General features: G+C 39.9%; 1 protein-coding gene across 1 annotated transcript in view; it reads left to right on the top strand.

The window, feature by feature from the left end:
• COL4A5 (collagen type IV alpha 5 chain) overlaps positions 1 to 21,389 on the top strand; it is a 337,925-nt gene extending 316,536 nt beyond the window's left edge. Inside the window, exons 46-51 of the mRNA XM_059680111.1 lie at positions 4,342 to 4,440; positions 5,928 to 6,140; positions 13,155 to 13,332; positions 18,150 to 18,264; positions 18,605 to 18,777; positions 20,119 to 21,389. Of these exons, the coding sequence (XP_059536094.1) occupies positions 4,342 to 4,440; positions 5,928 to 6,140; positions 13,155 to 13,332; positions 18,150 to 18,264; positions 18,605 to 18,777; positions 20,119 to 20,200 (860 nt within the window). The 3' untranslated portion in view covers positions 20,201 to 21,389. The remainder of the gene's footprint in view (positions 1 to 4,341; positions 4,441 to 5,927; positions 6,141 to 13,154; positions 13,333 to 18,149; positions 18,265 to 18,604; positions 18,778 to 20,118) is intronic.
• The last annotated feature ends 344 nt before the right edge of the window (positions 21,390 to 21,733 follow it).

Below are 21,733 nucleotides of genomic sequence, written 5' to 3'. Positions count from 1 at the left end.
AGAGGCATCCACAGGCAGCAAAATCTCAGACATATGCCAAAGCAATATGTTCACCAGCACAGCTCCTAGGGCAATGGAAACTAAAGAGAAAATAAACAAATGGGACATCAAAAGAAAAAGCTTCTGTACAGCAAAAGAAACCATCAAAAAACAACAAGAAAGCCCAGAGCATGGGAGAACATGTTTGCCAATGTTATCACCGATAAGGGTTTAATCTCCAACATTTACAGGGAACTCATACAACTTAACAGAAGGAAGATAAACAATCCAATAAAAAAGGCAACTAATTTAAATAGATACTTTTAGAAAGAGGACATACGGAAGGCCAAGAGACATATGAAAACATGCTCAAAGTCACTAATCATCCAAGAGATACAAATCAAAATGACAATGCGGTACCATCTCACACCTGTCAGAATGGCTATCATCAACAAATCAACAAATGAAAAGTTCTGGTGAGAATATGGAAAAAAGAGAACCCTCGTGCACTACTTGTGGGAATGCAGAGTGGTGCAGCCACTGTGGAGAATAGTATGGAATTTCCTCAAAAAACTAAAAATGGAACTTCCATTTTACCAAGTGATCTCACTTCTAGAAATATATCCCAAGGAACTAGAAATGCCAATCAGAAAGGATATATGCACCCCTATGTTCATAGCAGCACAGTTCACCATAGCTAAGATTTGGGAAACAGCCTAAGTTCCCATCAGCAGATGAGTGGATTAAAAATCAGTGGTACATCTACACAATGGAATACTATGCTGATGTGAAAAGGAAGGAATTCTTATAATTTGCAACAGCATGGATGGAATTGGAGAACATTATGGTAAGTGAAATAAGCCAGTCAGAGAAAAATAAATATCACATGATTTTACTCATTTGTGGAATATAATGAACAACATAAACTGATGAACAAAAACAGATCCAGAGACAGAGAAGTATCGATCAGACCATCAAACCTCAGAGGGAAGGGGAGGGTGGGGTAAGGGGGAGAGATCAACCAAAGGACTTGTATGTATGCATATAAGCCTAACAAATGGACACAGACATCAGGGTGGTGAGGGCATGATTGGGGGATTCTGGGGTCAATGGGGGGATAAGGACACATCTAATTCCTTAATCAATAAAAAAAAAGAAATTAAAAACGTCTTGGAAATCAACACACAACCACCAAAAACCGATGGGAGACAGTAAAAGAGGTCCTGAGAGGGAAGTTCATAGCCTTACAAGGCCTACTTAAGAAACAATAAAAGGCACTAACAAACTCTCTAACCCTATAACTAAATGAATTAGAAAGAGAATAGTAAGAAAAGCCCAGAGGAAGCAGAAGAAGGGAAATTATAAAGATCACAGAAGAAATAAATGACATAGAGTCTAAAAGAAAGTGCACTATGAAATATTAATGAATCCAAGAGGCACTATAACAATGGACACCACAGAAATGCAAGGACTATAAGCAAATATTATGAACAACTTTATACCCACAAATTGGACAACCTGGGCGAAATGGACAAATTCCTAGAAACATGCAATCTTCCAAAACTCAGTCGGGAAGAATCAGAAAACCTGAGTAGGCCAATAACAACTGATGAAATTAAAGCAATAATTAAAAAACTACCAGCAAACAAAAGTACTGGACTGGATGGATTTACAAAAGCATTTACCAAATATTCAAAGAAGAACTAACACATATCTCTTCAAACTATTCCAAAAGATTCAAGAGAAGGAACACTTACAAGCTCTTTTTACAAAGCCAGTATTATCCTAATTCCAGAAGTAGATGAAGATACTATAAAAAAGAAAATTACAGACTAATACCCCTGATGAACACATAAGCTATAATCCTCAACAAAATGTTAGCAAATCACATCCAGCAATATATTAAATATATCATACACCATGATTTAGTGAGATTTATTCTGGGGATGCAAAACTAATATAATATTTGCAAATCAATAAATGTGATACATCACATAAACAAAATAAAAGATTAAAATCACATGATCAATAGATGCAAAAAAGCATTAGACAAAACCCAGCACCCATGTTTTTTATAACAACTCTCAGTAGTAAAGTGGAAATAGAGGGATTATACCTCAACATCATAAAGGCCATATATAACAAACCACAGCCAACATCATACTAAATGGGCAAAACCTAAAACCATTTCCCCTAAGAACAGGAACAAGACAGGGATGTCTGCTTTCACCACTCTCATTCAACATACTACTGGAAGTCCTAGGCACAGCAATAAAACAAGAAGAGATAGAAAGCTTCCAAATTGGAAAGGAGGAAATAAAACTTATTATTCATAGATGACATGATAAAGTACATAGAAAATCCTAAAACTATTAGGCCTAATAAATGAATTCAGCAAGATAGCAGGATACAAAAGCAACTTCCACATATTGATGGCATTTTTATATACCAATAATGAACTCTCAGAAAGAGAAACTCAAAAAACAATCCCATTTACCATTTCAGCAAAAATAAAAATATATCTAGGAATCAACTTAACCAAGGAGGTAAAAGACTTGTACTTGAAAAACTATAGGTCATTGTAAAAGAAATAGAGGAAAATAAAAATAAATGGAAGCCTATACCATGTTCATGGATTGGAAGAATTAGCATCATTAAAATTTCCATACTACCCCAAGCAATCTATAAATTCAATGTAATCCTTATTAAAATACCAAAGGCATACTTCACAGAACAAGAACAAATACTAAAACATTTATATGGAAGCATAAAAGACCCTGAATAGCTGCAGCAATTTTGAGAAGAAAAAATTTGGAGAGATCACAATACCAGACATCAAAATATACTGCAAAGATAATCAAAATAACCTGTATTGGCACAGGAACAGGCATATACTAGTAGAACAATGAAACAGAACAGAGACCCCAGACATTGACCCACACCATTAATATTTGACAAAGGAGACGAGAACATACAATGGAGTAAAGACAGTCTCTTCAACAAATGGTATTAGAAAAATTGGACAGACATGCAAAAATATGAAACTAGACCACCAACTTACAGCATACACAAAAACAAACTCAAAACAGTTAAAGGACTTAAATTTAAGACAGGAAATCATAAAAATCTTAGAAGACTCGATAGGCAGCAAAATAACCGATATATCTCATAGCAATGTCTTTACTGATACAGCACCTAGGGCAAAGGAAACTAAAGAGAAAATAAACAGATGGGACTACATCAAAATAAAAAGCTTCTGAACAGCAAAAGAAACCATCAGCAAAATGAAAAGGGGTCCCACTGTATGGGAGAACATATTTGGCAATTATACATCTGACAAAGGGTTAATATCCAAAATATAAGGAATTCATACAACTTAATAAAAAGTAGACAAACAATCCAATAAAAAATGGGCAAAGGACCTAAATAGACACTCTGCAAGGTGTGCATACAGAAGGCTAAGAGACATATGAAAAAATCCTCAGTCACTGAGCATCAGAGGGATGCAAATTAAAACGACAATGAGGTATTACCTCACACCTCTCAGAATGGCTATCATCAATAAATCAACAAACAACAAGTGCTGGTGAGGATATGGAGGAAAGGCAACACTAGTTCACTGATGGTGGGAATGCAGATTGGTGCAGCCACTATGAAAAACTGTATAGAGTATCATCAAAAAATTAAAAATAGAACTGCCTTTTGACCCAGTGATCCCACTTCTGGGAATATATCCTAAAATTCCCAAAATACCAATCAGCAAGAATATATGCACCCCTGTGTTCAGCAGCATTATTTATAATAGCTAAAATTTGGAAACAGCCCAAGTGCTCATCAGTACATTTATACAATGGAATACTGTGCAGCTATAAAAAAGAGGGATCTCTTACCCTTTGAGACAGCATGGATGGACCTGGAAAATATTATGCTAAGTGATATAAACAAATCTGAGAAAGTCAAATATTACACGATCTCCCTTATTTGTGGAATCTAATGCACAAAATGAATTGACCAACAAAATAAGACCTGAAACATGGAGGCATGGAAAAGACTGACATACCTGGATGTGGGGGTGGAAGGATGAGAGAAACCAAGGAACTAATATAGTTATATGCATAGTCCATAGACATGGGTAATAGGGTGGTGAAGACCTTGGGGGTGGGTAGTGGCTGGGCAGAGGTGAGTAAACAGGGAGAAAATGAGAGATATCTATAATATACTGTCAAATATAAAAATGTAGTTTAAAAAAACAAAAACAGATTACAAATTCAATGACACCCAAGGACTTTAAGTCTCCTAGATCTGTCTGGATATTGAATTATTGTACTTATATTTTGAAACCTTATTTCTTTTTTCCTGTAGGTCCAATTGGCCCTCCAGGAGATCCTGGGCGAAATGGACTCCCTGGCTTTGATGGTGCAGGAGGGCGCAAAGGGGACCCAGGTCTGCCAGGTCAACCAGGTGAGACAAGTAAAATGCTGATGATGATACTACTAGTATTCTTTACATCTGGGAGATGTCTGGACACATGGCCTCCAATTGTAGCTGTGATAGCCTCCTCTTGAGAGAGTGCAGTTAGCTGGTATATCCTTTGCTAGGGAACAGATACAAGGATATTTGCCATTATAAGAGAAGCATAGAAAGGTTATTTTTATTTATGTGTTTAGAGCACTGGAAAACCCATCTCTTTTTCAACATGGTGATTAGCTGCTCTGATCATTTTCAGTATGTGTCTTGTGACCATCTTAAATCTATTGTGAATCCACATTTAAAAATATCACAATAGAGTACAATTTCCATTATAGAATTCAGTAAGTATAATTGCAAAGATTAAGTGATCCCCATAGAGCTTTGAGAGTCATAGTGTCTTCTCATACTGAGATGACAAATTGATATGCATATTTTTGAGGTTACTCATTATTAGGTACTCCTCATAATATTGTATTGGTATCTACTAGATTTCCAATCTGTACTCAGCTTACTTCCAAAAATAATTTTATTCAATTTGCAATAAAAATACACTAAAAATAACTAAAATAGAAATAAAATATTATAAACTGAAAAATTTTAATGTGTTGGCAACTCTAGATAATATAAATATAACTCTAAATATTATAAACATAAAATATTTGTATTGATAAAAATATATTGTGGCAATCAGGCAGAGTGATGAAACTTATGGCCTTCCTAGAACTAACACCCTGCCATTTCATTAACTGTATATCTAAGGAAGAAATAAGTCAGTTGCCATCTTCATCATGTGGACATTGCTATTAAGTTTCCCCCAAATGAAAATCTATGCACACAGTGGCCAAAGACCTCTATATAAAGAGATTGTTCAAAGAACCTCAAATCAAGAGGCTAAATGAAGAAAGGGAACCAGAAGTAGGTTGAAAATAGACATTTTTAAAAGCCTTCTTTAGAGTGTCCTGCTTATTCTCTAAACAAAAGGTATGCCTGAGAATAATTCCCCAGACAGATTCAATGGAAAATGTTTTTAGCACTGAAGCTGGGAGACTGATGACAACCGCACCCTTCCTTTCTTGGTAATGAACAAAACAGCAGGCTGAAAGTTTGTCATGGAGTTTAGACTCCTTTAGTACAGCAAGAGACTAGTTATCTTGCTGTACTAAATATAAAGACTTCCCAACTAAGCACTACTTCTTCCCATATAATATAGTATATATACATAGATAGATGATAGATAGATAGATAGATAGATAGATAGATAGATAGATAGATAGATATAGACATATGCATATTTAAATCTCTTTGAGGTCAGGGACCATATTTAATTTATCTCTAAACAAGTGATATTTGACAGTACTTTTATAGAAACTATAAATATTGACTAAATTAAACAAATGAGGTCATAATGTTTTGTGAATAGACACAATAGTGGAACAGAGCTTACTTTATCTTGTATACTGATGATTCCATGGAAATAGGTACCCGTGGTTTGGATGGTCCCCCTGGGCCAGATGGATTGCAAGGTCCCCCAGGTCCTCCTGGAACTTCCTCTATTGCCCATGGATTCCTCATCACACGTCACAGCCAGACAACAGAAGCACCACAGTGCCCACAGGGAACTGTCCATATTTATGAAGGCTTTTCTCTCCTGTATGTACAAGGAAATAAAAGAGCTCACGGTCAAGACTTGGGTAAGATAATTGGCATCTTATTTCTTACTATGTACTTTGTTTTTGTTTTGAAAATCCTGTTGTGTTCTAGAGTAGCCTTGACCAAAATATATCTCTCTGTTCTTCTGGGACTTCTAAATTGAAGACCATGTCAAGGGAAGCTGAATATATTCAGTATGGGTTTAAAAAACAATATTCAATTTTAAACTTAAAGCATTAATTAGCCGAGTGTGAGATACAATTCTTGGCCTAAAGCAAGGCATTTTGGAAAGGGCCACATTTACTTTTATTAGCTTAGTAGTTAAGGAAACAGATTCCCTGTGTTCTTTACAGTATAACAGCTACTTGAGTGGGCAGTATTTATAACTAATGAGAGATAGTTTCCCCTTCTCTGACACTGGTCTTCAACAAGTTGAAAGTTAAGTTCTGAAGAGAATATTGATTTTAGGTCAAAGAAAAAAAGTAGCCATTGCTTAATCATCCTAGTTTATAGTTCCTAAAATAAGTGCCTTATCTGTATAAAGTATTATCAGAGTAGTTTAAAGCTATATAAAGCACCCTATTGACATATAAAATCCACTTCATTTAATGTGTCCACATGCATCTTCTCTGTACTGGGGTGGACACTTTGGTTGATGGGATGCAGCTGGACTGGATGATTCTCAAGACCTCTAACAATTCCCAAGATTTCTTTTTGCGGAATTTTAACTTTAGATTTCAAGGTCCCATTTTTTTTTTTTTACCAGGGGCTGCCTATTTTAGGGATCACTATCCACTTTGCATCTATAAAAACATTTAAGAATATATTTTGAATACCTAATTTCTGGAGTCTCTGTGGTAAGAGGCCTACTGGGGTCTCCTTACCTGTGCCATTCTGTGAAAACAGTTCGGTGGCAAGGGACCTCTGGGGGTCTACTCTGATTACTCTGCTTCCAGGGCATATGGCCACACCTGCCAGCCAATTCTGGCCTACCAGAGTAAGCACATCTACTTAGTACATAGAAGATGATAGTCACAAGTCATTTTTTTTAATCCAAATAAAGTAGGAATTTTCCCAACAACTTTCTTCTCCCACTTGTACTTCCCTTTTTTCTTCTCCTTTTCATCTTTCATCTGTTACTTTTCCTTCCCTCTTTTGTTTTCTTTATGTAACATCTTCTTTTTCTCATTTTACAATAAACAAATATTTTTTGTGAAAGTGCTCTTATATTTATATAATTCTCTATTTTCTTTTTTCCATAAAATTATTTTCCTTTTAATTCATTCTCTTTTCTCTGCCAGAGTCTAACTTATACCTTAATCAATCTTGTATACTTCAAATCTTTAACCTATCAAGTCAATAGGAACCATTAGAAATGTTTGAGCATTATGAAATTCAGAAATATTAGAGAAATACAAAAATATGGGACTTGCTATCCAGTGTGTCATATAACTTATCAAAATACATACATTTGGTCAAACAAGGGCTATCACAATATTTATTCAGACTTGGAGGCTACAAACTGGCCCTGACTTGGAAGTGACTCATACATAGGAACGCTCTGATAGGACCCAGTATCCCTAAGGTGATCCTGATTGCAGAGTCTCTGCTAGAGCTCACATAATTATAAAATTAGAGTTATCTGGCTAAGCAAAGAATAGAGGAAGTTATAGCTTTGATGTTAAAGAAATAATCAGTTGGTCAAATAAATGCATAGTCTCTGTTGGATTATTGAAAGGATACTTCCAAGGCAATGATGTAACTTGTATTTTCAATTACTTTCTATTTTAAAAGCACTTTTGAAATCAAATGTGATCTTCACAAGTATGATCAAGAGAGATATAGGACAAGTTGTTTTTTTCTTTTTATACACAAAACTAATGGCCTGGTGCATAAATTCATGCACGTTGAAAGGAAATTAAATAGAAGAAATATTTTAATATTGCTATTCACCATTTCTCTATAATAGAAGTTTCAGAGATGAAAGAAAATTAGTAACATGTATATGAAAATATTTAAATTGATTAATAAACAATAACATGATATAACAACAAAGATATGATATAAAAACACCACTGATAAAAACAATGACTGATAAATTGATTAAACTTATTCTAATATCTCCCTGTATACCACATTAAGAGTAAAAACACTTTCAGAGTGCTTGACTTATTTACCTTGTGATGAAGTATTTACAACTTTAATATCACACGCTCTTTGAACTCTAGAGAAAGTAATATATAACTGGTCATATCTGAAAACCGGTTCAGGTAGGAATATTCCTACTCTGTCTAGAGTTTGTCCTTGTGATTTATTAATAGTCATTGTAAATGCTGGCATCACGGGAAACTGTATTTGAATTAATTTAAATGGGAGGCCAGTGTTAGATGGGAACAAATCAATTATTGGAATCAGAACAACCTCTCCTTCCACAGATCCTGTTAATAGTTCAGCTTGATTATGTTAGGCTGCAATCTTGTGATAATAAATATAGTACCATTACAAAGACCTCATCTACTATTAAGATTTCTCAATAGCATGATGATTGTACCTACTTTCAATTTTAATTTATGACAAGGCATTCCTGAAGGAGGAATACTATTAAGAAATTCGATGGGAAAAATTTCCTTCTTGGCATCATTCGTTGAATCGATGGAATCATCACTCAAATAGGTGCAAAAATCTCCATCAAATATATCCAAAATTTCTTCAGATTGAAACACACCCATGTGGTTGGTGCCAGCGAGAGAGCTTTATATGTATTGCACATGTGTGAGTCAAGGTTTATTTTTAAATTGCCAGTGCACATCATATGTACCAGTCAGTCGGTTGGATGGACAGTTGGGCACTTAGCCTTTTATATACATAGATGGCTAAGAGGTTGTGACTTACTCAAAGCTATATACTCGGAAACTGATGGAGATAAGAACTTGAGCACAATAGCTACCAATTCTGAATCCATTCATTTTTTAATCATTCCAATTTGTCATTCACTTTCACATGACTTTAAGTCAGTCACCTCTCTCTGAGCCAGATATTTTTTTCTTAAAAATTGGAAATTCAGACTAAATCAATGATTTTCAACCTGAGGAACTTTTAAAAAGATTCTAGATCCAATCCAAACTTATTGTAAAACAATTCCCAATGATTCTGACAGTCTACAAGATTTAAGAATTATTGGTGTTTTATCAGTCATCTTTAGTTTGAAATAAGCATACTCCTTTGGATAGATGAAGAATAACCAAGGCATAAATTTAAAGGAATCCATTTTCAAATCCTCCACTTCCATGCTTTTGTCTCCAAAAGTTGAACTGCCTGTGTATGTTCTTTGGATATGCACTGTTCCCTCTCACTATCACCCATTTCCCATTATATGGAAAAAAATCACACTGTGACACATTGCCTTGAAATGTGAAAGCTTCTGGGAGACAAATTCAAAGGGACAATTCAAAATAAAAATGTTGTTAAAGGCTCTATTACCTAAGGTTCTATTATTCACTTCTAATTAATCTCATTAAGAAATGCATTTCTACGGTGGCCAGTGTTGCTCAATTATTTCAATGGTTGGAGTGTCAGCCCATGCAAAGAAAGGTCCCTGGTTCAATTCCTGGTCAAGGACATACCTGGCTTGCAGGATCAATCCCCAGCCCCAGTCGGGGAACGTGCAACCAGTCAGTGTGTCTCTTTTTTTTAAAATTTATTCATTGATTAAGGTACTTCATATGTGTCCTTATCTCCCCATTACCCCCTTGATCCCCCCGCATGCACTCACCCCCCTGTTGTCTGTGTCCATTGGTTAGGCTTATATGCATACATACAAGTCCCTTGGTTGATCTTTCTCCCTTACCTCCATTCTCCCCTACCTTCCCTCTGAGGTTTGATGGTCTGATCAATGCTTCTTTGTCTCTACATCTGTTTTTGTTCCATCAATTTATGTTGTTCATTATATTCCATAAATGAGTGAGATCATGTGATATTTATCTTTCTCTGACTGGCTTATTTCACTTAGCATAATGCTCTCCAGTTCCATCCATGCAGTGTGTCTGTTTCACATTGATCTCTCTCTCTCTCTCTCTCTCTCTCTCTCTCTCTCTCTCTCTCTCTTTCTCTCTCCCCTCTCACTTCCATTCTCTCTAAAAATCAATGGGCGGGGGAGGATGGGGGTTTAATGGAGGGGATGAGGACACATTTGTAATACCTTAACTAATAAAGAATTTTAAAAAAATAAAAATCAGTGGGGAAAAATATCCTCAGGTGAGGATTAACAACAACAAAGAAATGAATTTCCAATAAAAGGTTACTCTATATATTTAGTAATTATCAAAATTTATAATATGTATATTTTATCTCTTGTGAATTAACAATAACTGTAATGATGAAAATTCAAAATTAAATATTTGACATGTAAAGCCTTATGGTTGCAGAAAGTTAACTGCCATTTGACCCAGCAATCCCACTTCTAGGAATGTATCCTAAGAATCCAGAAATACCAATCATAAAGAATATATGCACCCCTGTGTTCATAGCAGCATTATTTACAATAACTAAGATTTGGACACAGCCCAAGTGCCCATCAGTAAATGAATGGATAAAAAAGCTGTGGGACATTTATACAATGGAATACTATGCAGCAGTAAAAAAAGAGGATCTCTTACCCTTTGAGACAGCATGGATGGACCTGGAGATTATTATGCTAAATGAAATAAGCCAAACTGAGAAAGACAAATATCACATGATCTCACTTATTTGTGGAATCTAATGAATAAAATAAATTGATCAACAAAAAAGGTCCAGAGGTATGGAGGCATGGAACAGACTGATATACCTCAGAGGTGGGGGCAGGGGTGAATGGGGAGAGATTAACTAAAGAATTTATAGATTTATATGCATAGCCCATGGACACAGACAATAGTGTGGTGAAGGCCTGGGGTGGGATAGGGGCTAGGTGGAGGGGGACAAAAGAGTTGGAAATGGAGGACATCTGTAATGCTATAAACAATAAAAATATATATTTATAAAAATATTTTTAAGTTATGTAATTTTTTCAGAGGAATATGATAGGATGATCAATAAAAAAACTTTCAAAAGTAAAAAATACATTAGTATAAAACTAAGTGAGAGGTGTAATCCTCCTATCTAATAAAAGAGTAATATGAAAATTGACCATCACTCCAACACACAAGATGGCCACCCCCATGTGGTCAAAGATGGCCGCCACCATGTGGACACAAGATGGCCACCACAAGACGGCCTGCAGGGGAGGGCACTTGGGGGGGACCAGGCCTGCAGGAGAGGGCAGTTAGGGGGGACCAGGCTGGCAGGGGAGGGCAGTTGGGGGGGACAAGTCCTTCAGGGGAGAGCAATTGGGGGTGACCAGGCCTGCAGGGGAGGGCAGTTGGGGGGGACCCAGGCTTACCGGGGAGGGAAGTTGGGGGGAACCAGGCTAGTATGGAAGGGCAGTTGGGAGGGACCAGGCCTGCAGGGAAGGGCAGTTGGGAGGGACCAGGCCTGCAGGGGAGGGCAGTTGGGGGCAATCAGGCTGGCAGGGGAGCAGTTAGGTGTCAATAAGGCTGGGGGGGGGAGTGGTTAGGGGGCTGGCAGGCTGGCAGGCAGGCGAGCAGTTGGGAGCCAGCAGTCCTGGATTGTGAGAAGGATGTCCAACTGCCACCTGGATCGGGTCTAAACGGGCAGTCGGACATCCCTCAACAGGTCCCAAATTGGAGAGGGTGCAGGCTGGGCTGAGGGACACACACACACACACAAACACACACACACACAGACACACACACACACACACACACACACACACACACTCCAGTGCACGAATTTCATGCACCGGGCCTCTAGTGGAAGTATAATTTCTAAATGCAACAGGAACATTAAATAAATTCCAATTTCTAAAAAACAATTTATATACTTTTTAAAATATTTGTTGTTAGATTTCAATTATTATACTGTATACTTTTAAAAGTGATATAAGGCTTCCGTTTTTTAAATATAAATATTCACAAAACACTAGAAAGGATACCTGGCAATTTTGAAATGTGGTTTGCAAAGCCCCATTGTCCAGTATTACAAAGTATAGAAGGATGGGGCTGGAACCCAGAGGCAATAACCAAGACCTTAATTACTAGAACAGTATCAACTTAAACTTCTGATGAAAATTTTAGATATCAACTTAAAAATCTGTTAGGGTAAATCATTTTTCATGATTCTTTTTGTGAGTAAATGAGAAAAGAAAGGCCTGATCACTAGTACAGATAACCTCTATTGCCCCTACCAGCCCCCCAAAAATCAAAAGCTCTATTTCTTTTCTCTTGCACTCACACCCTCCCTTTATCTTTATCTCTTATTTATTTTTTTCCGTTTTATTATTCACCTGAAAACCTGTCTGTGGTTTCTGTGTATAATGGTCAGCACTATAATTGTCCTTAGCCTTAAAGTGATTACAAAGCCACACAAGATACATTCTCTGGATGGCTTGTAAGAAGAGAGGGAAGCCTAGAGAGGAAATACTGATATGATATTATAAGGACTCAGTTTGTGCTCTTCACTTGTCCAGAATAAATCACCCAATATTATTCATAAAACAACACCAGTTTAAAAACAGTGTTAGGTAATATATAATGACCTACCACAATAACTGTCTACATAAATTATAAGATATAACCTGATTCTAGAAATGTTAAAATGTGTGTTTCATAATTGAAGAATTAAAGTACAGGGGTGGGCAAAAGTAGGTTTGCAGTTGTTTATATGGAAAATAATACAATAATTAATAAATAATAATACCAAAATAAACTACTGTTTCATGTACTGACAACTGTTAATCTACTATTGCCCACCCCTGCGCATTTATTATCTAAGAATTGTGATCAATGATTCTCTCTCATCATTGATGTTTCCATCTCTCTCCTTCCTCTCTCAAATCATTAAAATATATTAAAAAATAAATGTGGGCAAGTATTTTCTTTGAAAGTTTATTACTGTTTTAGAAGAAACTAAAGTATCATCCTGATGAAGTTCTTCATCTTTTACTCCCCAATTCTTTCTAGGGACAGCCGGCAGCTGCCTTCGTCGCTTCAGTACCATGCCTTTCATGTTCTGCAACATCAACAATGTTTGTAACTTTGCTTCAAGAAATGACTACTCTTACTGGCTCTCCACTCCAGAGCCCATGCCAATGAACATGGAGCCCCTGAAGGGCCAGAGCATCCAGCCATTCATTAGTCGGTAAGACATTGATATAGCTTTGACTTGTTCTAATCTTCAATTGGTTTAGCTAGTCAGAAATGAGTCCAAAACTAATAATCTGATCAAACTTCTCCCAGATTTGGTAGAATAGAGGTATCTTTATAATATTTAATTCAGTATTTAGTTTGATTTGTATTTATTGGTTATGTTTTTTGACCAAGCCTCCTGATAGACATAGTGCAATATACAAAGAGCTTACAGTCTAGTAATGAGGCAAATATACATAAATTAATCATCCTATACTAATAAAAGAGAAAAATGCTAATTGGCATACGACCGATACCTTTTTCATTGGCTAATCAGTGAGATATGCAAATTAACTGTCAGCCAAGATGGCGGCTGGCAGCCAGGCAGCTGAGAATAGGAGGCTTGGTTGCCCCAGCGATGGAGAAAGTCAAGGATCGCCGCAGCTGCGGGGCTCTGAGCTCCTGAAGCAACAACTCCAAAAGATACAATGTTTCAATTATAGAAGCTAAAAGATGGCAGTTAATTTGCATACTCAGGCTCCAAGCAGAGCGAAGCCAAACAGCCCTGAAGCAGCAGGGCAGAGAGGCCTCAGGGCCTGGGATCAGCAGAGTCGAGAGGCCTCCCGGCCCCGAGATCAGCGGAGGCCAGAGTCGGCCCAGCCCCGCGATCAGCAGAGCCTAGAGGCCCCCCAGCCCTGGTTATCATCCGAGCCGAGAGGCCTCCCGGCCCCGCGATCAGTGGAGTCGGAGGCCCCGCGATCAGTGGATCTGAGAGGCCTCCCGGCCCCAGTGATCAGCGGATCCGAGAGGCCTCCCAGCCCAGGTGATCAGCGGAGTCGAGAGGCCTCCCAGCCCAGGTGATCAGCGCAGTTGAGAGTCCTCCCAGCCCAGGTGATCAGCAGAGCCGAGAGGCCTCCCGGCCCGCGATCAGCGGAGTCGGAGGCCCCGAGATCAGCGGAGCCAAGAGGCCTCCCAGCCCCGGTGATCAGCGGAGGCGAGAGGCCTCCCGGCCCCGGTGATCAGCGGAGCCAAGAGGCCTCCCAGCCCCGGTGATCAGCGGAGTCCAGGTGATCAGCGGAGCCGAGAGGCCTCCCAGCCCCGGTGATCAGCGTAGTCGAGAGGCCTCCCAGCCCAGGTGATCAGCGGAGCCGAGAGGCCTCCCAGCCCAGGTGATCAGCGGAGCTGAGAGGCCTCCCAGCCCCAGTGATCAGCGGAGCCGAGAGGCCTCCCAGCCCAGGTGATCAGCGGAGCTGAGAGGCCTCCCAGCCCCGGTGATCAGCGGAGCCGAGAGGCCTCCCAGCCCCAGTGATCAGCGGAGTCCAGAGGCCTCCCGGCCCTGGTGATCAGCCAAGAGGCCTCCCGGCCCGCTCCAGGCCCATGATCAGCAGAGCCGAGAGGCCTCCCAGCCCAGGTGATCAGCGGAGCTGAGAGGCCTCCCAGCCCCGGTGATCAGCGGAGCCGAGAGGCCTCCCAGCCCAGGTGATCAGCGGAGCTGAGAGGCCTCCCAGCCCCAGTGATCAGCGGAGACGAGAGGCCTCCCAGCCCCAGTGATCAGCGGAGCCGAGAGGCCTCCCAGCCCAGGTGATCAGCGGAGCTGAGAGGCCTCCCAGCCCCGGTGATCAGCGGAGCCGAGAGGCCTCCCATCCCAGGTGATCAGCAGAGTCGAGAGGCCTCCCAGCCCAGGTGATCAGCGGAGTCCAGAGGCCTCCCGGCCCTGGTGATCAGCCAAGAGGCCTCCCAGCCCGCTCCAGGCCCGTGATCAACGGAGTCGGAGGCCCCGCGATCAGCAGAGCCGAGACGCCTCCCAGCCCTGGTGATCAGCGGAGCCCAGAGGCCTGATCAGCAGAGCCGAGAGACCTCCCAGCCAGGTTATCAGCAGCCGAGAGTCCTCCTGGCTAGAGATCAGTGGAGCCGAGAGGCCTCCAGGCCCCAGTTATCAGCGGAGCCGAGAGGCCTACAGGCCATGGTTATCAGCAGCCGAGAGGCCTCCAGGCCAGGGATCAGGGGAGCCGAGAGGCGTCCTGGCCCTGGGATCAGCAGAGCAGCGAGGCCTCCCAGCACCGGGATCAGTGTGACAGGGTGCGGAGCCCCAACCCTCTGATCGGCCCTGCTCTGTGTGTGACAGGGTACAGAGCCCCAACCCCCCTGATGGGCCCTGCTCTGTGCATGACAGGAGTGGTGCTGCAACCTCCCTATGGACCCTGCCTTGAGTGTGACAGGGGGCGGTGCCCCAACCCCCCAATCGGCCCTACCCTGAGCGTGACTGAGGGTGGCATCGCAACCTCCCAATCTGCCCTGCTCTGTGCATGACAGGGGGCGGTGCCCCAACTCCCCAATTGGCCTTGCTCTGAGCCCGACCAGAGGCTGCACCTAGGGATTGGGCCTGCCCTCTGCCACCCGGGAGCAGGCCTAAGCCAGCAGGTCATTATCTCCTGATGGGTCCCAGACTGTGAGAGGGCACAGGCCAGGCTGAGGGACCTCCTCTCCCAACCCCGAGTGCACAAATTTTTGTGCACCGGGCCTCTAGTATATATATATGGCTTGAGCTAAGTGCTGCAATAGATTCAATAAAAATGTTCTGAGAGCATAGACAAAGGGATGCATAATTATAACTGGAGAAATTATGGAAAAAATGTGTTGGAACTGGTAAGTCGTTGAAGGATGGGATAGAATTGAGACACAAGCAACTATAAGAAAGAACGACATACAAGGCAGAGAATATGGAAATGGGTAGTAGATTGATGTATTTAGAATGTAGATTGTAAAGGTTGTATAGTGAGAAGGGAAGTTGATTGGGTAGTTAGCTTGGACCCAGATGGTAGCAGACATTCACTGTGTAATTTAATTTGGAATTTATTTGGTATACTAGAGGTCGAGTGCATGAAATTCATGCATGGGGGGGTCCCCTCAGCCCAGCCTTCACCCTCTCCAATCTGGGACCCCTAGGGGAATGTCCGACTGCCGGTTTATGCCCAATCCCAGAGATCGGGCATAAACCGGCAGTCGGACATCCCTCTCACAATCCTGGACTGCTGGCTCCTAATCGCTCACCTGCCTGCCTGCCTGGTCACCCCTAACAATGCCTCCCTGCCAGCCTGGTCACCCCTAACTGCCCCCTGCTGCCGTCCAGGTCACCCCCAACTGCCCCATCCATGCTGGGCTGGTAGCTCCTAACTGTCCCCCTGCTGGCCTGGTCACCCCTTACTGCACCTCCCACTAGCCTAATCACCCCTAACTGCTCCCCACCAGCCTGGTTGCCTCTTACTGCCCCCCCCTGCTGGCCTGGTCACCCCTAACTGCCATTCCCCTGCCAGCCTTGGTCACCCCCAACTGCCACCCCTACCAGCCTGGTCACCCCTCATGGCCCCCCCGCCACTGACCTGGTCACCCCACGCAGCCTGCTGTTAAATCGTTTGGTTATCCCTTACTAACACCCCTATCAGCCTGATCACCCCATGCAGCCTGCTTGTTCAGTCATTTTGTCATTCCTCACTAACCCCCGTGCTGGCCTGGTCATAGGCAGCCATCTTGTGAGGGCATGAGGTTTAATTTGCATATTACCTCTTTATTATATAGGATAATGGGGAGCCCTGAAAAGTTTTTTACCTTCATTTTAGGGAAGAATACAGAATCATTGGTATGTAACATGGATTACAGAGGTGAAAGTCCTGAGGTTGAGATATTATTAGATTGAAGATAATGTAATAATCCTGGCAGGAGTGGATGGAACGTTCAGTGGGGTACATGTATCACTTTAATAGAATAAGATAGGATTTGGCAGTTGATTAGCTATGGGAAGGAGGAAGTGATACATGAAGTTTGGAGTTTTTTCAGGTTTGAACCCTAGTTTAACTTGATCTCCTAGGCATATTAGATATTGCCATTTTCATTCTGATCATAACCCAATTTATCTAGGAATCCAGCAACCATAAAGTATGAATCATTGGAAAGTCTAGTTTTTTCTCCCTTGAATATAAAGGTGAAACCTAGTCCAGCCCCTCTTAATAGCATATTTAGGATGCCCTTTTTAAATACATTTGCCCAAATCATTTTTCTTGAGTACCCTTGGTGTATATACTATGGGAATTCATTTTTTGTGATTTTTGTCTGTCCCAATTGTTGGGAGTAGAAGGTTCCCTAAAGATATTCCCTCTTTTGTAGATAAACTGTGCCCATTGGTTCAATATTTCAAAAGTCCACTCATGTTCTTTATTATGGACTTGGTAGACTAAGCTGTATTTACTTTGTTGCTATTTTACTTGATTTTATAGATTTAAGCCACATCTACAAGTGCCTGGGCAACTGCCCAGCATTCTGGATATGTAGTACTTCTCCAGGTAGACCAAATGGTTAACAAATATCTTTGAACCAAAAATAATGGGTGGGAGTTGAGAAAGCGTCTGTTTGTCTTTTTCTAGTTTACCAGACATTGTTCTTACCACAGTTTCAGCATTACTAAATGTCTACCTTTCATTTGAGCACTCTAACAGCAAGTAGTATGTGCAATACACTAAACCAATCTCTTATTGCAATTATGGCATTGACTATAACAAGTATGAATTTAGGGCAGAATGGAAAATGAAAATGCTACAGTAGTAATTCTTTAGTTTCTTGAAAAAAACTTGCAGTTTTTATTTATAACTTTGTTATATATATTAGGAGACAAGGCTTATGCAAAAGCAATTCTCAAAGTGCATTTTCTCTTCCTTTTCTGAGCATTGAAAACAACTTAATCGGCTTCTATACCAGGATGGCAGCCAAAGAAGAGGGAATGCTATTTCCCACATATTGACTCTGTAGATTGTATTCCCTCTTACCTTCCCTTACTAGATGTGCAGTGTGTGAAGCTCCAGCTGTGGTGATTGCTGTTCACAGTCAGACCATCCAGATTCCTCGTTGTCCTCAGGGATGGGATTCTCTTTGGATTGGTTATTCCTTCATGATGGTATGAAACATGCTTTCTTGTCTTTGTTATCATAGCTAACTGTCCATCATATCAACATTTCTTCCCAATATGAATATTCCTGTCATTTGCATAATAAGAAGCTTGATCTCAAATAGGTGCTGTCCAAGCACTTTGTTCCCCCTCACACATTTTATAGAACATATTTTTATAATCTGCCTGTTGCTTTTGTTGAGTATTCTTGGTGTAGATACTATTCTCTTACCTGTGGCCCTAGTTTCTTCACTAGATTTGATTTTTTGGCGAGTTTAGCACATATCTTTGAGTATCCACTAAGGTATGCACATGAGTGCATTGGCACATTTTTCCTTTTCTTTTCTAGCATACAAGTGCCGGGGCAGAGGGCTCAGGTCAAGCCCTGGCCTCCCCTGGTTCATGCTTAGAAGAGTTTCGTTCAGCTCCTTTCATTGAATGCCACGGGCGGGGTACCTGCAACTACTATGCCAATTCCTACAGCTTTTGGCTGGCAACTGTAGATGTGTCAGACATGTTCAGGTAAGGTGCTTATAATTTTAGTTTAATTTAGGTCCTTAGCTTCCTTCAGAGATGCTAGAGAAAAGAGAGACAATTTATGAATGGTTTATACCTAACAAATGTTAAAAAATTTAGTGGAATGTGTCCTTCATTCTTGCTTGTTCTCCTCATATACCTGACTCATATGAGATAAACAAAGTTAGCTAATAGTAGGTATGTGTGCTTTGAGATGGCTTGGTAGTAATTCTTCAGTAGCAAAACAAGCAAAGCCAGGTCATGTGACCTGCTCAATAACAAGTGAGCAGCTATTTAACTAGATGGAGGCCATCCCAGGAATTGAAGCTATAATCTGTGTTCCCTCTGCCAGTCCAATGAACTTTTTTCCAAGGATGTTTTCAAGGCTTTCATTCAAGTGTTTTTACTGGGGAGAACACTTATAACGCATGTACCTCAGGATACTTCAATCTATTGGATTTTATTCAGTTTAAATGTATTTTATATGTTGCTTCTTTTGAGTGTTTTCTTATGTGTTATCTTTATGCATTTCTTATGTATTATATATTATCATTTATTCATCATCAGTTGCCCAGATTCTCCTGATTATAGAACTATTAGAAAAATGTATAAGAGGGAGATACAAATAGACAAAGATAATAGTGGTGCAGAGAAAAGTCACAAAAATACCTACCAGTAATCATTCTTAGGTCATATTAGTCACTGCACTTGATCATATTGCTCAAAAGTTAACCATTAGTCATCAGGAGAGCTTCTTTAATACAGAAATAATGTTTGCAGATGTGAGGGTGATCTGGCTGTGACATCTGTCACTCCATTGATCACCAGGATTGATTTGGCTGATCTGGCTGGCTAGGCAGGTGTCACCCTCCTCTCACCCATCCATGTGTGTCTCTCAAGAAGCTGCAGCTGTGTGCTCCATCAGAAGAGATGGCCTTTCCCCACAGAGGAGAGGACTGGTCTTTGGTCAAGGCTATACGAGTAGCTGCACTCCCCTACTAGAACCTCCAAACAAGCTCTCAAAAATAATGTTTGTGCCCTGACCGGTTTGGCTCAGTGTATAGAGCGTCGGTCTGCGGACTCAGGGGTCCCAGGTTCGATTCCGGTCAAGGGCATGTGCCTTGGTTGCGGGCACATCCCCAGGGAGAGGTGTGCAGGAGGCAGCTGATCGGTGTTTCTCTCTCATCGATGTTTCTGACTCTCTATCTCTCTCCCTTCCTCTCTATAAAAAATCAATAAAATATATTAAAAAATTTAAAAAATAATGTTTGTATGTGAATTTGAACCAATAATATAATATAAATACCAGAAAAGGCTAACCCGATTGTCTTGTTTCTTATTTCCCAGCAAACCTCAGTCAGAAACGCTGAAGACAGGAGACTTGAGGACACGTATTAGCCGATGTCAAGTGTGCATGAAAAGGACATAATATTTTGAAAAATTCTGTGTGTGCTTTAAAATGTGATATATATATATATATATATATATATATATATATATATATATATATATATATATGAAATTCCCAGGATGCAATGTCTCACTCTCCCCAACTTTACCACTGCTGCCCAACAATGGTGCTACTATATATGACCAAGAAAGCATGCTGACTAGTAACCATGAAGATTCAGATGTACCTCAGCAATGTGCTGGAACAAAGTCTCTATTATTTTTCTACATAAGAAATAAGGATATGAATTCACTTTTTGGGTCCAGAATGACTTTCTGTAAGGATTATAAAATGAATATTATATATATTTTGACCAGTAACAAAAATGGTGCATTAAAAATTCAATTAAGGGAAGAATCTCACTGAGTGAAATAAAAGACTGCAGTTTGGGGGAAGAATTATTTTTCATGGTGCTACTAACCTTACTCTTTCCATGGTTTTTAATATAAAAGTGTTAATTTTATTTTGCTCTGTAAGTAAAGAATGTTTATAGTGTGTAAACAGCCTTTTAGCTCACAATGTTGAGTCATTTAGATGTGACCTGACATGAGTCAATCTTTACAAAAAAAATAGGAAACACTAGAGTACAGAGAGCAGGATTTTATATTCATGTTTATCAAAGTAAGAAAATTTATATTGCATGAAGTTACTACTGAGAGTAAATTTATTTTGAATTTTATCCCCTAAGTTCTTATTTGACTTTTTAAAATATAGGTTATTTTAGTCATTTTAATCATAATTTTAAATTTTTTTGTTACATACCAAATTATAATATCTAATGGAGAAATTTCTTTTTTGCTATATTCTCCAACACTCTCAACACCAGTTGTCTCCCATTTTAATGTTTCTTACATTTTGTTTTGTTCACCCTTCACTAGGCAAAGTTCTCCTAAATAATTTTGAGAAACAAAAATATACAAAAAATGATCATTCTTTTCTGTGTACTTCTTATGCAAGAATTATTAGTTTATGGTCTACGCTTGTACAAGAACTGGGAAGACAATACTTGGTTAGTCTTCTCTTTTCAATTATAAAGCCAATTGATGTTTCTTACTCTTTTTTATTCTAAACATTTTATTATAGTCATAGAATAACTAATTTCCCTAGCTGTCACCTTCTCAATGTTTTTTTAACTCACCAATTTCATTAAAGATACCATATGTTGGAAGGATGGTTTGTTGTGTATGTCTTCAGTCTGTGTGTAAAAGTCTGCACATTTACAGCTAGACTACATGTCTGCACATCAATAAGTAGTCCTTTCTAGGAGTTGTATTTCATTTACATTACTATACATAAGCACAAGGAGAAGGAACTTGAGTTTACTAACTATAACCTCCATTAGCCATATTGCACATGCAGTAACTTTCTTTATTTGGCTCCTGTCAGAAAAAAATTTAGTCTGTGAATCAGATGAACAAATATCAAGCTAGCTGGGGCAAGGAGTATGTGGTTACTTATCAGTTTAGAGAGGCTGGAAAGGTTAAAGACTAGGTAAAAAACATTTAAGCTAAA

Source organism: Myotis daubentonii, chromosome X (assembly GCF_963259705.1).
Source record: "Myotis daubentonii chromosome X, mMyoDau2.1, whole genome shotgun sequence".
Taxonomy (NCBI): domain Eukaryota; kingdom Metazoa; phylum Chordata; class Mammalia; order Chiroptera; family Vespertilionidae; genus Myotis; species Myotis daubentonii.
Note: the sequence above shows the minus strand (reverse complement) of the source record. Positions and strands in the feature narration are given on the sequence as shown.